Consider the following 13,267-nt stretch of genomic DNA (forward strand, 5'->3'; position numbering starts at 1 on the left):
TACAGGTGGTCAGGGTGGGATAGTGCAAAAGGCCATAGTCAGACATGTGGGTCTGGAAGTGTGACTCAGAATTGAAATGGTTGGCTACTGGGAGGTCTCTTGTGGTGGATGGAGAGGAGGTGCTCAGCGAAGTGATCCCCTAATCAGCAATCTGATGTAGAAGAGAGCTAGATCATTCAGGATGAGATCAGAAAGCATTTCTCACCATTAAAGGTAATAGAAATCTCAAAAACCTTCCCTCGAAAGCTTTAGAAATTGAACATTTTGAAGCCAAGAATCACAGATTTTTCTTAGCAAGGGTGGAATGGAATCAATACCATCCAATTAGTTACTGGCATACACTCAAGTGTCTACATGGCCTACGTAAACCTCTGAGCTGTTTTATTAGGTTTTCACAAGATGAGGACATTTTGTGTCCATCCGTAATTTCATCGCAAGTGGCCATTTCTGAGGGTTGTCTGGAAGCACATTAATATCCACAGTGGGAAAGCAGATTTCTTCAACAGAGAAACAGAGTGGCTTTTAAGATAATCCTGTAATAAACTGTCACTAATGCTAGCTTTTTATGGGATATTTATGTAGTTACATGAATTTCCAAGGCACTGAAGAAAGATTTGAACTCCTACCCTGGATAGGATATTTCAAACATCTGCATTAACCCGAAGTCAGTCAAGTGGCATCAGTCAAGTACCAGCTCTTGGTGACCCCAAGACAACATGTCAACCATTGAGGCAAAGAGGTGCAGCTAATGGAGCAGTTGCTTCACAGATCCAACCACCTCCAGTGCTCCCTGCATGGAGTTTGCACGCTCTTCTTGTGATGGGGAAGGTGGTGGGTAAAGGGGCCACTGTATATTTTCTCGAGTGTGTTGATGAATAGTTCTTGAGGATTGAGGGGTGGGGGTGAGGTGGAGAGGGAGTTAATGAACATATTGGGAAAATAAAATGGGATTATTGTAAATTATGGATGTCATGGGCTGAGAAGCCTGTTCCATGCAATATCGCTTTATAATATTGTACCTCAAAGGTGCTGCAGAGACATTGTTGGCAGTGTTTTTTGCACATATTCACATAGACAGAAAGTACTGAAGCCTGAAAACCATTGGGTTCAAGAACAGATCCTTTCCAAAACCTATCCATTTCTTGAACATTCCCTTGTTATACTAACACTTACAACAAAGATTTTGTTTCCTCAACGCTTTTATAGATTTTGGGCTGATGATCACGAAAATCACCTTAAAATGTTCCTACCATGTATTGTTTTTTAGGCCAGTTGAACTAATTCAATGTAAATTCAATATAAGTTAATGTAATGTTTCTCCAAACTTCCGACATGATACAACAATTCTGAAGCTATCTTTGTGTTCAGTTTGAAGTTGTCTATCATAATCCCCAATTTATTTTCAGGAAGCAAATTTTCTGGGGAAAAAAAATTGGCTTTTGTATTTATTTTTCTCTTTTTTATTTCAATTATATAAAAAGGTAAAGGTAAAGGTTCCATTATTGCTGCGTAATACTATATTTAGAATGTGACATACCTGAAATTCTTTAACTTTTGTCCACCATAAGGTAGACAGAGTTGCCTATATATTGTAGTTTTTTTTTTAAACTAAGTACCTGGCTCTGCAACAGAAAGTAAGAATTTCAGTTTATAAGTACATTGTACAATGAATAGGACAGTAAACAATTATGGCTGTGATTATGAACAAATCCTCCTGACCAATGGAATGGTGCGGATCTGTACATATGACCGAGCTGGTTGTTTCCCATGATATTGAGCAGCTAGTCCCTGCGTATACCACCACCCGAAGGCACCCTTAATAATACTTACTTTTAATGCTCAGTTAGAACTGCAAGCATATTTGATAACAGTTTTACCCACTCATCACCACAGAATAACAGAACATAGAGGTATAATTACTGGAACATCTTGTGGCTGCAGTAATGAACAAACCTGCACTGAAGCCGAATATTTACCAATATTTTCTACAACCAATTTGAATATGAATTCATAACAATTCTCCAGCACTTTAGGACCAGAGAAAAATGTTTTTCTTGAAGCGAAATGAACAAATGTTTTCTGTAAAAAAAATATGATTTAAAGATTGCTCCCTATCTCTTTAAAAGATATTTGCTCAGTGATCAGAGGTTAAAATCCTGTGAAATGATAGAAACCCACATCTTTCTGAAACAAGCATGTTTGCATAGAAAAGATGTTCATCCTCATAACATATTTGTAAAATTAATCATTTTTCCATATCTGGTGTCAGTAGCACAGAAGCAATTTAAATTTCACTGCTTAATGTATTTGCAGGGTTTGAACTAGCAAACTTTTAATAATTTATGACATGCACAAATCTTTTCTTGTGACATAGATACAGCATTATCAGCCCAAACATCAGTATGGTGACGTCAGTGTAATTAGCTTATTTATTAACACTGAGTGATCAATATGTTCTACCCACGATTCTTCTCAGAACAAGACTGGTGCGGTTGAGGCAGGAAGTGGTCTTCAGTGACTGTGCTTTGGTCTCAAAGGAGCAACCCAATTCGACACCAGGCACGTAGCAGATATTGCTTCAATTCACACAAGAAATTGCATGAGAAGAACGACGATGCCTGCTGCATCTTTTACTGAATTTTCTAACAATCTGAAAGCTTCAGTCTAAGAGTCTGGTGAATGAAGACACTGCCCAGGTCTCCCACAAGTCACAAGGTGAGAGATTTGAGCTACAGGATGATAAGGAGGCTAACCTGACCAAGAAAATTACACCACCACTTTTGAAAGAAACAACCCTTTCTCTATTCTCCTGCCTTTTCCTCATTATCCTGCAATTGTTTAAAGCATACCAATGATGCCAATTTTGAGGTTGGTGATGCCCTTATCTTTACCCTGATTTCAGGCAGTGCCTTTTGAACCCGGGTCCGGACCCAATCGCTAGCGCTGTAAAGGTGTTGCACTAACTGTGCTGTTCATGGTGACTTGTATTAACATGGGGTGTGCTGTTTTCAATAGGTTAATTGAAAGAATATGGGGTGGCCAGTTTATTGCCCTCATTGGTGCTTGGATTAAATAGCACGCTGAAGATGGAAGAACATGAGATGTAAAAGTGAAACACATTACTGTGAATTGAGAGTCATATATAAAGGTCAGATCAAGAAAGGATGCTTGATTTCCTCTGCTAAATGTCATCATAGAGCTAAGTGGGACTTTATGGTAATTTGTGGTGGTTTTATGGTCATCAGTATTGATAAAACTCTTTTTTAATATCTGGAGATGATTACCATACAATCTGGTTTAACTTTCACAAGTCATATTTTCCTGCTCTGTAACAATGAACCCCAACTTGTTGAACAACACCTCAGCTTTCATCTGGGCCACATTGAAGCCTTCAGGACTCGATATTAAATTCTTCAACTTTGAAATACCCATTTTCCCCTGTTTTTAAGAGAACTGATCCTTTTTGCCTGTGATCATCTTTATGGTTCAAGGTCCCTTAATTTTATGCACACAAATAAACAACATTTGCTTACTTTCATCGACCCTGTACGTGCCCATAAGGAGCTGCCACTAGTCCACAGCCCCTATCAAGATTCAAAAGGCGGTCTTTTCAGAAACATTGCATGTCCCATGGATCCTGCCGTCTCTTTCTTCTGTCTTCTGGCCCGATCCAGCACCAAGCATCCAAGAAATTCTCCTCAGACCCTGGTTTCAAAGCCCCAATGCAATTAGGAAGTTGTCAGTGCTCTTTGGGGGCTCTGTTTGTCATTGGCATTTTGACAAATCCTGGACCCAATACAGTACTTGGTTTGCACGAGCCGATCAGCATCGTCCTACAGCTTGATGTGAGGCATATTTTGCTGTTCTGTCTGGACTCCTGTATTAACGGGCATCCCACAGTTTAACACTAACAACACATCACACACACTAAGAAGCTTAATCTTACCTTAACTGCCACACTAAGTCCTGTCTTCACGCAACAAAGAAATTCCACGGTCCCGCCCAACCTTCTCCCTCAACTTTGTTGCCACCTAAACCAACACGTTTCTCATTTTTGCACTTCTACTGAAGGGCCTGAATCTGAATCATTGTTTCCTTCTCCACAGATGCTAGCTGACCTGCTCTGTGTTTATCAGTATTTTATTTTAGATTTCCAGCATCTAGTTTTAATTTAAAAAAAAACACATGTCCAAGTCATTTGCCTTTTGGGGTATGATAACTTTAGAACAATTTGGATTTGAAATGCAAGTTCAAGTTTAATATCACATGTTCCGAGTTCATTGAAAATGTTTGTTTTAAGACCAGTCCAGCTAGACATATCATACATAGTACAACAAGGTAAATTTAGCTCCTACACCCCTTTAAGCTTTATGTCAAGAATGAAAAATGTCTCTTTGTACAGAAACCCTGTTTATTCAATTAATAATGTGCTGTAATATGTTTTACAGTATTATTGTTTGCTTTCAGTAGGTTTTTATATTGACAAACATGAAAATATTAATAGAAGGGATTTTGAAAAATAGCACAGATTTTACAGGTTAACGGTGCTCAAGACACAGACAAGCTACTCTACAGCCCCCTCTTCCAACCTCAAGTGTATGTCCAATTCTCTTTCAAAATCTTCATCTGTTCTATTTTGCCCACCCCTACATACAATGACTTCCAAATTCCAAATAATCTCTGCATAAAATGTTTCTCCTCATTTTCCTCACTGCCCCTCCCCCTTAACACACCCAACCCTGCAGCATAGAACCACAGTTTTGATCTGTGTACTTTATGCTTGAACTATCGCCCACAGGAACCAACTCTTTCTGTTTACTCTCTTGAATCCAGCCTATATCTTATGCACCTCCAACTTCTCAACTAGTTTAATATGGAGTTCAAATCTACTCCGAAGATTACAAGACAGTAAAGCACAAAAATGTCAGTTGAGAGGAATCTCGTTCTGCTGTCTACATTAGGAACTGGAAGTAAATCTCATTTCACTTAAGATCCTCTTAGCTGGCAGAGGATAGACAATTTTACACTGTAAACTTCGGACACAGCAAGCACCATTGGGCAGAGTAAGGAGGTTTTTCAGATTTCAGAGTGGAGTGTGATTTCTTGATTTGTTTTGTAAGTACAGTGGTGCATTGTCAAGGAAGGAAGATAGCTTCAGACTTCCATCACAATCTTCAGCTTACTGCAGGAAAACTAAAAGGACTAACATACAAAAGCCCTTGGGACCTTCAGACTCTAAGAAGCAGTGATAATCTCCAGTCACAATTTGCTGTGGGAATTTGTAGCTATAATTCAGTCTCAAAGAAGCACAGGCAACATTCAATGGAAGGAAACTCACCCTGTGTCTCTATCACAATTCATGTCAGCCTGCAGTTCTTAATTCATGAATTTCCTGTTTCTTTTTTTCACTCGTTCCGATAATGCATAAACCCCAAAGTGCCTACGTAGATGCACATTTAACAAGCTGATCTACACAAGTTAGTTCACCTTCTAATGTGGTGATGGAAACTTCAAGCAATGATTTATAATTAACAGACAATATTAATTTGTTTTAAATAATGCAAAACTACCATATTCAGCAATGACATAACAGATTGACTGAGGAATATTTGATAATTTATTTTTTATTGTCTATGATGCCTAATGGAGTTTATCCAGTGAGTTGGAAAGAATAGGATTGGTGTATAGACCGGCCTACCAGTGTTCATTGGTAATGTTCAGACAGGAACATGGTCATTTGGGAAGATGGTCCGGTGTAACAATCTTTACAGGACACTTGATCAAAGAGTCCTCAGTTGCAGAAGTGGGAAGTAAGTTCAAGCAACAATAAGTCATTCTTCTCAAAATGGTTGCAGAGCCCTGGGAATCACCACTAGGAAAAGAATAGGGTTGAGGTACAGAAACTTGTGGAGTCTGCTTTAATATGACCTATGAAACAGTAAGTAGGTTTAACTCAGGGGTTGTCACTTCATGGAATTTCTTCCATCACTTTAAGAAAGTTTTCAGAGAGTCTGTAAAGGCAAAGATTTGACATCCTTGAATAGAATTATGTTCTGGGAATAATCAGGAAATTACACCGAAAATATGTTTGAATATATGCTGTTTGCTCAATTGATGAAGTCCATGCTGGGAATCCAAACCTAAAATTGCCACTGAACCAGTGAAATCAGGCAACAGAAGAACTAAAGATGCTGCATGTCTGAAAAATAGCTGAGAATACTCAGCTTGTCAGGACAGCATGGAGCAGAAATAGAAAATGGACAACGTTTCAGGCTGAAGACCCTTCATCAAAATAGATAGAAAAAAATCAAATTTTAAAGTGCAGAGAAGAAGGGATAAAGGGAAGAAAATAAAAGGAAAGCATGTGATGAGCTGGATGGCCAAGAAGATTCATTGTCCAAAAAAAATGGAAACGCAATTGAAAAGGAGATGAGATGAGAATTTAATGCATCTATGCAAGTTCAATGTATTATATGCTCCAAAATTCTCTCTATTCACTGTTGAAGTCAGTGCAAGAAAAATAATGACATTTAAGTTGTGCGGACAAATGTTTTGGTGTGAAGTGGTTTATAGTTAGGGTTAGGGTAATATAGATACTTCAAGAGCATTAGAAGAAAATTGGTAAAAATTGAAAGAAAATGGAGTCAACAACTTCCTGTCTATTTAAAATTTCAATGTGAGATGCTGCCTCAGGAAGACAGCTAACATCAGAAGGAACTCCCATCACCCTGGTCACAACTCCTTATCACTGCTATCTTCGGGCAGAAGTTAGAGAAACCTGAAGACCCGAGTATGTCTAGGATTCAATGCTGTGCTAACCACTACACTAACCATGCCACCCTATTCAGTGAGATGTCTTCACTCAAACACGCAAGTCTGCAGATGCTGTGATTGTGTTGAAATGGTAAAGGAACTTAGCCGGTCTTTCAGCATTCATTGGAGGTGAAGATATATTGCCGACGTTTCAGGCCTGAGCCCTTCTTCAAGGAATAAGCAGAATGAGCAAAGAGCAGGAAATCTCAGTGCTGGCTGGGGGAAGAATTCAGACCAACAAAAGGTTAATTGGATATGATAAGGGGAGAGGTGAGAATTGATTATGCCTGTCCAAAGGGAGACAGGGAAAAGGGAGAGAGACAGAGCTGGGTGAAGGCCACAGGGGAAGAAGTGAGTGGGGGTATTTAATGAAAGCCAGATTAATGCCACCTGGTTGGAGAGTGCTCAGTCAGAGGTTGAGATTTTGTCCCACCGATTTGTGGGTGATCTCAGTCTGGCATTGCATGAGACATTGGACAGACATGTAAGCAAGGGGATGGGATGGGGAATTGAAGTGTGTGGCCACTGAGAGATCCACACACTACTGCAGCGGACAGATCCGAGGTGCTCAACAAATCGATTTCCTAGTCTCCGCTCAGTATCTCTGATATAGAGGAGACCACAATGGGGGCACCATATGCAGTGGATGACTCCTGCAGATTCACAAGTGAAATGTTGCTTCATTTGGAAGGACCGTTTGGGGCCCTGAATGGTGATGAGGGAGGAACAAGTGCTATGTTGCTTCACTTTTCGGAATCAAATCTTCTTGTGATGAGTACCAATGCACCATTTGCCTGAATATTGGACTCTGATAATTCTGCAGTAAACCTCCTTGAACATTAATGATTGGCCAGTGCCTTATCATTTATCGGTTTTGTTCATCTCATTTCAGATCTCAAGCATCCACTGTACATTTGTCAAGTAATTTCAGATAATTATTTTGCAGCATCATTACCTCTATTTGTTCCCTGTTCTCATGACAGTTCCAGCATCTGGGAGGGGCTCTGTGAATGCAGATCTGGAGAAAGGAGAGAGTGGGAAAATGAAAGGGAGACAGAGCTAGACAAAAGGAGAAATAGGGGTAGATGGCGGAGGGGACATATGGAAACCAGAGGTTTGTGTTAATGTTATATGATTGGAAGGTGCCCAAATGGAATATGAGGTGTTGTTCCTCCACTTTGCAGGTGATCTCAGCGCATGATTCCATGGACAGGAATGTCAGCATTGGAATGGGCTGTGGAATTGAAATGGTTTGCCACGAGGAGAGCAGGTGTTGGTGAGACACACCTGGTGCTTTGCCTACAGTTTGGGATTGCTAAAAAATGTATATATTTGCAAAGGTGGAGGACAGCAAGCTTTTGATCGCATAGTTATAGTAATTTATCCAATGAAGTTAGAGTGAGTAGCTTCTAGAAGTGTGTTTTCTCCAAACTTGAAAGAATCATAGGAATTTTACGGAACCTGAATAATTCGTCAAGGGTTAACAGACTGTTTGCTCTTAGCCTGGAAATAGGAAGTGCCGTCTCAGAATAAGGGACAGACTATTTCAGACTTGGGTAAGGATAATTTTCTTCATGCAGAGGGCAGCAAATCTTTGAAATATTTCAACCTTGAGGCCTGTGGAAACTCATTCATTAAAGTTCACTCAAAACATAGGGGAATACATTTCTGGATGTTAAGGGAATTAAAGGGTATGGGTTTGCAGGAAAATTATGCTGAGAGAAAATTATGCTGGGCAGCATGGTTGGTGTTAGCAGTTAGCAGAACACGATCGGGACCGGGGTTTGAATCCCACACTATCTTTAAGGAGTTTGTATATTCTCCCTGTGTCTGTGTGAGTTTCCTCCAGGTCCTCCAGTTTCCTTCTTCCATTCAAAACCTACCAGGGGTGTCGGTCAATTGGATGTAATTGAGTGGGCCGAAAGGGCCTGTTACCATGCTGTAAGTCTAAATTTAAAAATAAAAATACACAAAGTACTAACAATCCAACATTTCTTAACAGAAAGTTCATTCAAAAAAAACTGTAATGTTCTCAATAAGGAGGGAAGGGTTGCTTCTTGAGTTTATATTGAGATTAACTGGAAGAGTGTAGGAGGCTTGGGGTAAAGGGAGCAGCAAGTTAGGTGCTCTGAAGGGAATATAATTAAATTGCATGAGTGTTTGGGGCCCAGACTGCTGGGAAGGGGACAGAGGAAGAGATGTGGATGAATTCATTTGTAATTGTTGCATTTTCTGTAGAACAAAGAATGTGTGTTTTGGTGGGGAGGAAAGAGTAAACCAAAGCCTCCTTTGCAAATGGCCCTTTAAAAATGCTGAAGGGAAGGAGAGGTGGTGGTGGTGGTTGCACCACATTGAATGCAATCAGTTGAGTTGGTTTGGCCAATTATACTGTATGTCGGATGCAAGGTCATCAGAATTTCCGTGCCTTATCCAACTGTGGCTTCAGTCATTTTAGCGTTCAATTTTAGCGTTCCTACTTTCTGGAGTTACACTTATTAAGCCAAAATATAAAGACAAATCTTTCTTGATATTAACAAAGAAAATTGTTTTTATTTCATCCCAATTCTAACAAAAAAGGAATTGAAGAAATGTTTCATGTATTATATCTATTTGAATCTGAATTGCATTAACCAAGCATTTAATGGGGCAAAACTTTGCAATCCACCTATGTCAGTGGCCTCAACCTTTCTCTTTCCACTCACATACCACTTTAAGTATTCCCTATGCTATAGATGCTCTGTAATTAGTAAGGGATTGCTTAAGTTGATATGTGAGTGGGAAGAAAAAGTTTGAAAACCACTGTTCTAATCGTACCTCATTGACTCGTTATGTGCACAGTTTCATAACTCCAAAGGAAATGGGCCAATGACAATTTTTCTCAAGCAAAATATTTCAGCAACAATTGGGTCTAGAGCAGTGATTCTCAACCTTCCCTTCCCACCCACCTACCACCTTAAGCAATCCCTTACTAATCACAGAGCACTGATGGAATAGGGATTACTTAAAGTGGGATGTGAGCAGAAAGAAAAAAGTTGAGAACCATTCAGGAATCAAATTGAATTTGCCAGTTGTGCATGGTTCAAAACAGGGGGCATGGTTGGCATAATGGTTAGCGCCATACCTTTATGACACCAGCGATCGGGACTGGATTGGGTTTCGAATCCCGCGCTGTCTGTAGGAGTTTGTACGTTCCCCCGTGTCTGTGTGGGTTGTTCGCAGGGACTCCGGTTTCCTCCCACCATTCAACTGGGGATGTAGGTTAATGGGGTGTAAATTGCTTGGCATGGACTCATGGGCCAAAATGGCCTGTTACCGTGCTGTATGTCTGGAAGAAAATTTAACAAGTCTAAATCTGCAAGGATCAGAAGAACAGCTATTGAAAGATATTCCAAAACTTTCTGTTCAATAAATGAAATTGTTTCTACGTTCAGAATGACAGACTTCACCGACAAAGTTTCACGATACCTCAAAAGAACATAACTTATTGTGGCTCATGTTAAAATACATCTGCATGCAGCAAGGAAATGTAATACTTGAAAGAGTTATTTATAGGCTGATACAACCCTTTTTTTCCGCACACTCTCACCACATGACTTTCCAGTTCAGATCAATCCGATTCGGTTTCTGGGCGCAGGCTGGAACGGATTCAGACCACTTCCTGCAGTGGTCAGGATCTTGTAACCGAGCTGGGTGAAGTTTGCCTACAGGCACAGAGGCTGAGAGCAAAGCTTGTTTGGGACTGGTGCATGACAAAGGTCTCCAGATGATGTTTTGATGCACCCCTACGAGGGGAAAGGATTAATGAGTGCTGAGATTTTGTTGACAGGAGGTCAAGAAATAACCCTGTAATCTTATTCTTCAGGCTTTAGATAGTAACATGGGTTTAGGAAAATAAAAGAACAAGTTAATGAGGTGCGCAGGGAAAATGCCTGAAGTCCTCCACTAACAGTTCAGTTTTTGAGTACCTGCTGTAAGACTTTCAGCATTTGAAGATGAACTTTGTTCTACTCTTGCTGACAGTAACATATTTTGTTAAAATGAATTATTCTTGGTTCTTCTTTTCCTTTGCTTTGCTAGATCTTGGAAGTTTTCCTCCTGGAATATCAGCTGATTTGGCAATAAAACGTTGAGTCATCGTGTGAAGGTCAAGTTCATGGAATTCACTCGAGGCAGTCTTCTGGTTGGTTATGCCAAGGAAACAGGTTATTTTAGATCAAAAGTTTTATGCAATGAGATTTGATTAATTAAAATCTTTGATTCCGTAAAGTGATCATAACAAGATAAAATTTTGTATTAAATGTCTTCTTTGGCTTGGCTTCGCGGACGAAGATTTATGGAGGGGGTAAAAAGTCCACATCAGCTGCAGGCTCGTTTGTGGCTGACAAGTCCGATGCGGGACAGGCAGACATGATTGCAGCGGTTGCAAGGGAAAATTGGTTGGTTGGGGTTGGGTGTTGGGTTTTTCCTCCTTTGCCTTTTGTCAGTGAGGTGGGCTCTGCAGTCTTCTTCAAAGGAGGTTGCTGCCCGCCAAACTGTGAGGCGCCAAGATGCACGGTTTGAGGCGTTATCAGCCCACTGGCGGTGGTCAATGTGGCAGGCACCAAGAGATTTCTTTAGGCAGTCCTTGTACCTTTTCTTTGGTGCACCTCTGTCACGGTGGCCAGTGGAGAGCTCGCCATATAACACGATCTTGGGAAGGCGATGGTCCTCCATTCTGGAGACGTGACCCATCCAGCGCAGCTGGATCTTCAGCAGCGTGGACTCGATGCTGTCGACCTCTGCCATCTCGAGTACTTCGACGTTAGGGGTGTAAGCGCTCCAATGGATGTTGAGGATGGAGCGGAGACAACGCTGGTGGAAGCGTTCTAGGAGCCGTAGGTGGTGCCGGTAGAGGACCCATGATTCGGAGCCGAACAGGAGTGTGGGTATGACAACGGCTCTGTATACGCTTATCTTTGTGAGGTTTTTCAGTTTTTGAGGTTTTTCAGCTCTCTGATTCCTTCTCCATTAACAATGGCGTGAAGCAAGGCTGTGTTCTCGCACCAACCCTCTTTTCAATCTTCTTCAGCATGATGCTGAACCAAGCCATGAAAGACCCCAACAATGAAGACGCTGTTTACATCCGGTACCGCACGGATGGCAGTCTCTTCAATCTGAGGCGCCTGCAAGCTCACACCAAGACACAAGAGAAACTTGTCCGTGAACTACTCTTTGCAGATGATGCCGCTTTAGTTGCCCATTCAGAGCCAGCTCTTCAGCGCTTGACGTCCTGCTTTGCGGAAACTGCCAAAATGTTTGGCCTGGAAGTCAGCCTGAAGAAAACTGAGGTCCTCCATCAGCCAGCTCCCCACCATGACTACCAGCCCCCCCACATCTCCATCGGGCACACAAAACTCAAAACGGTCAACCAGTTTACCTATCTCGGCTGCACCATTTCATCAGATGCAAGGATCGACAATGAGATAGACAACAGACTCGCCAAGGCAAATAGCGCCTTTGGAAGACTACACAAAAGAGTCTGGAAAAACAACCAACTGTATTAAATGTAGTGCAAAAGAAAACAAACAACATTGGTATGACGAGCAGGATGACAAAGATTAAGATAGGTCAAAATAAGACCATAAAACCAGAATATATTTTCGGTATAAAGGCAAGAATTAAATTCATAATCAATTCATTTTGGCTCGGCTAATGTAGCAGTTCATAAACTTTTATCTGAAACCCTTGGGACCAGACACTTTGGGAATTCAGAATTTTTCAAATAATACAGTACATTAAGTAATTGTGCTGATTTCAGATTCACACAAAACAAAGTCAGACTCCAACTAGAAGGGTTTCTAGATGGAGGGGGAAGGTCAGGGGGGCTGAACAGGGGGTCTTTAAGAACTCCCTGCAGCTTGGCCAATCTGCCCTGGCCTGAAACAGTGGCAAGAGCTGGACCGGCATCTCTTTTCGCGCCGTGTTTACTACAGCTCCACCTGCTGCCTCATGAAAAGGTTTGAAGGGATTCCGACTGGAAAGCACTTTCAAATCATGTGTGAGAATCAATCGAGCAGCATGGTGTCAAGCTGCCTGAGGTGCCTTGTTTTGGCAGCGGGGCAAAAGGCAAATATCACTTCAGGTGAAAGCACGACAATGCAAGCATCATCTTCAAGGTGGAAGTGAAAACCAAGGGCTACGTTGGATTTGCGATCTCCCCAACGAAGTCCATGGCTCAGTCCGACATGGTGATTGGAGGAGTTGCAAATGGGCACCCTTATCTCAAGGTAAGGATGGGCAGGTGCAGACATGATTGTACAGCATTAGTTCAAAGACTTCTTCCAGTTTCATCTGTCTCATTAACAGAGGTTTCTGCCTTTAATTGAATAAACTGCCATAATCTCATGCTCATTGATAAACGCACGTTGTCACATGCCATCACACAGCACTGGACAGGGGTGGATTGTGTCTGGTC

General features: G+C 41.2%; 1 protein-coding gene and 1 long non-coding RNA gene across 11 annotated transcripts in view; one reads left to right on the forward strand and one right to left on the reverse strand.

Annotated features, from left to right (window-relative positions):
- The window catches only part of wwox (WW domain containing oxidoreductase), an 877,584-nt gene that overhangs the window by 105,602 nt on the left and 758,715 nt on the right, over positions 1 to 13,267 (reverse strand). For 4 of the 8 annotated variants that reach the window (XM_069902091.1, XM_069902084.1, XM_069902087.1 and 1 more), the window contains one exon: positions 7,769 to 7,831. The exons of the other annotated variants lie outside the window; for them this stretch is intronic. In XM_069902091.1, the coding sequence (XP_069758192.1) occupies positions 7,769 to 7,831 (63 nt within the window). The remainder of the gene's footprint in view (positions 1 to 7,768; positions 7,832 to 13,267) is intronic. 8 annotated transcript variants of the gene reach the window in all.
- Positions 2,497 to 13,267, forward strand: part of LOC138745040 (uncharacterized) — a 34,606-nt gene continuing 23,835 nt past the window's right edge. For 2 of the 3 annotated variants that reach the window (XR_011345969.1, XR_011345971.1), the window contains exons 1-2: positions 2,497 to 2,715; positions 10,891 to 11,015. This is a non-coding gene — a long non-coding RNA (uncharacterized lncRNA). The remainder of the gene's footprint in view (positions 2,716 to 10,890; positions 11,016 to 13,267) is intronic. The other variant, XR_011345970.1, reaches the window with a different exon arrangement.

Source organism: Narcine bancroftii, chromosome 10 (genome assembly GCF_036971445.1).
Source record: "Narcine bancroftii isolate sNarBan1 chromosome 10, sNarBan1.hap1, whole genome shotgun sequence".
Classification (NCBI taxonomy): domain Eukaryota; kingdom Metazoa; phylum Chordata; class Chondrichthyes; order Torpediniformes; family Narcinidae; genus Narcine; species Narcine bancroftii.